The 1,794-nt window shown below is 54.2% G+C and overlaps 1 protein-coding gene across 1 annotated transcript; it reads right to left on the bottom strand.

Annotated features, from left to right (window-relative positions):
* Positions 1-422: 422 nt before the first annotated feature.
* Pou3f2 (POU class 3 homeobox 2) lies at positions 423-1,790 on the bottom strand (the record flags this gene model as incomplete). Its single annotated transcript, XM_055604094.1, has 1 exon — positions 423-1,790. A coding segment is annotated over one exon (855 nt), but the record flags the coding sequence as incomplete, so codon positions are not given.
* Between the last annotated feature and the right edge of the window lie 4 nt (positions 1,791-1,794).

The following is a 1,794-nucleotide window of genomic DNA, read 5'->3' as shown; positions in this document are numbered from 1 at the left end:
TTGCATAACGCGGGCAAACCATACACATTTCCTGAATGCAAACGTTTATTTATTTTGTATAAAGCCAATCCTTTTGCTTTGGTGAAAAGAGCCAATAAATGTTACACCGGGTCTGGAGGATTTGAAGAAAGCAAAGTTCACAAGCAGGAAGAACAAGGGCATCAGAACACTAGAAATGGAGGGTAGCCAGGAGCTGGCTTCTGCCCTGTCCGCTGAATAAGGCAAAGCAAAACAGAACCCAAAAGGACAGCCTCAAAATTAACAATGGGTAATAAGAGAAAAAAATGTAGAACTTGTTAATGTAAACTTCAATTTTCTTGCAGTGCAAATTTGTGTGGTTAAAATTTGCCTATATATATATTTTTTAAATATATATATATATATATATATATATATATATTTAAAAAAGTGTATTTTCCCTCTTTGCTGATGGGGACCCACATTAAATAAACAGCAGCACGTGTCAACTTTGAACATTGGGAAGCTGCAGTTTTGTGTTTTGAACGGTTTGGTGGATTTTTTTTTTTTTTGGTAATTTATTTAGTTTTGCCAGGACTGCTCTCTCTCTCTCTCTCTCTCTCTCTCTCTCTCTCTCTCACATACACACACACACACACACACACACACACACACACACACACACGGAGACATTCTACTCCATCGCCTGGGGACTCGGCCTACACAGGTCCAAACCCATCGTCACACCTGCTACCTGTGATAAGGTAGTCCAGTGTTTTAGTTCCTTTCCTTTTCCTTGTTTTCTCTATTTTTTTCTCCTTTTTTTTAAGGGACCGGGAAAATAATAATTAAAAAAGAAGAAAAAGAAAAAGAAAAAAAAAAAAAACAATCAGAAGTTAGAGGGGGGACAGAGGTCCGAGGAAGGACCGCGGAGCGGAGGGGAGGGGAGCCCCGCGCTCTGCCCCTCCCCCCGGAGTTCACTGGACCGGAGTCTGCACCCCGTGGTGAGGCGGCGTGTCCCTGCTCCCCCCGTACACATCCTCGGCGCCCGGCAGAGTCCCTCCGGGAGGGGTCATCCTTTTCTCTTTCTGTCTCCTGTTACAAAACCAAACTCTCACCACCTCCTTCTCCAGCTGCAGGCTGTCCGCGAGGGAGGTGATCTCCTGGGCCGAGGGCTTGGGGCATTTGAGGAAGTGGCTCTCCAGAGCCCCCTTGACGCTCACCTCGATGGAGGTCCGCTTTTTCCGCTTGCGCCCCTGCGCCGCGATCTTGTCTATGCTGGTGGGGCTGCCGGAGGACGAGTCCGCCTCCTCCAACCACTTGTTCAACAAAGGCTTGAGCTTGCACATGTTCTTGAAGCTCAGCTGCAGGGCCTCGAACCTGCAGATGGTGGTCTGCGAGAAGACGTTGCCGTAGAGCGTGCCCAGGGCCAGCCCCACGTCCGCTTGGGTAAATCCCAGTTTGATGCGCCGCTGCTTGAACTGCTTGGCGAACTGCTCCAGGTCGTCCGAGGTCGGCGTGTCCTCGTCCGAGTGCGGGTCGTGGTGCGCGCCCGGGTGGCCCGGCGGGCCGGGGGCGGCCGGGGGCGGCGGCGGGGGCGGGTGGGGGTGCGGGTGCGCGTGGTGCTCGGCGCGGTGCGGCTCGTCGTGCGCGTCCCGCAGGCCGTGGTGGTGCAGCCCGGCCGGCTGCGCGCCCGCGCCCAGCATGCCGTTCACCGTGAAGCCGGGCTGCGAGTAGAGCAAGCCGCCGTTGGAGGCGCCCATGGAGGGCGCGAGGTGCGCCGCGCCCGCCGCGCCGCGCCATGCCCCGGGCCCGGGGTGGTGGTTGGCGCCGTGG

This window comes from Psammomys obesus, unplaced genomic scaffold (assembly GCF_907164565.1).
Source record: "Psammomys obesus unplaced genomic scaffold, mPsaObe1.curated_primary_1811, whole genome shotgun sequence".
Classification (NCBI taxonomy): domain Eukaryota; kingdom Metazoa; phylum Chordata; class Mammalia; order Rodentia; family Muridae; genus Psammomys; species Psammomys obesus.
This window is presented reverse-complemented; position numbering and strand designations above follow the sequence as displayed.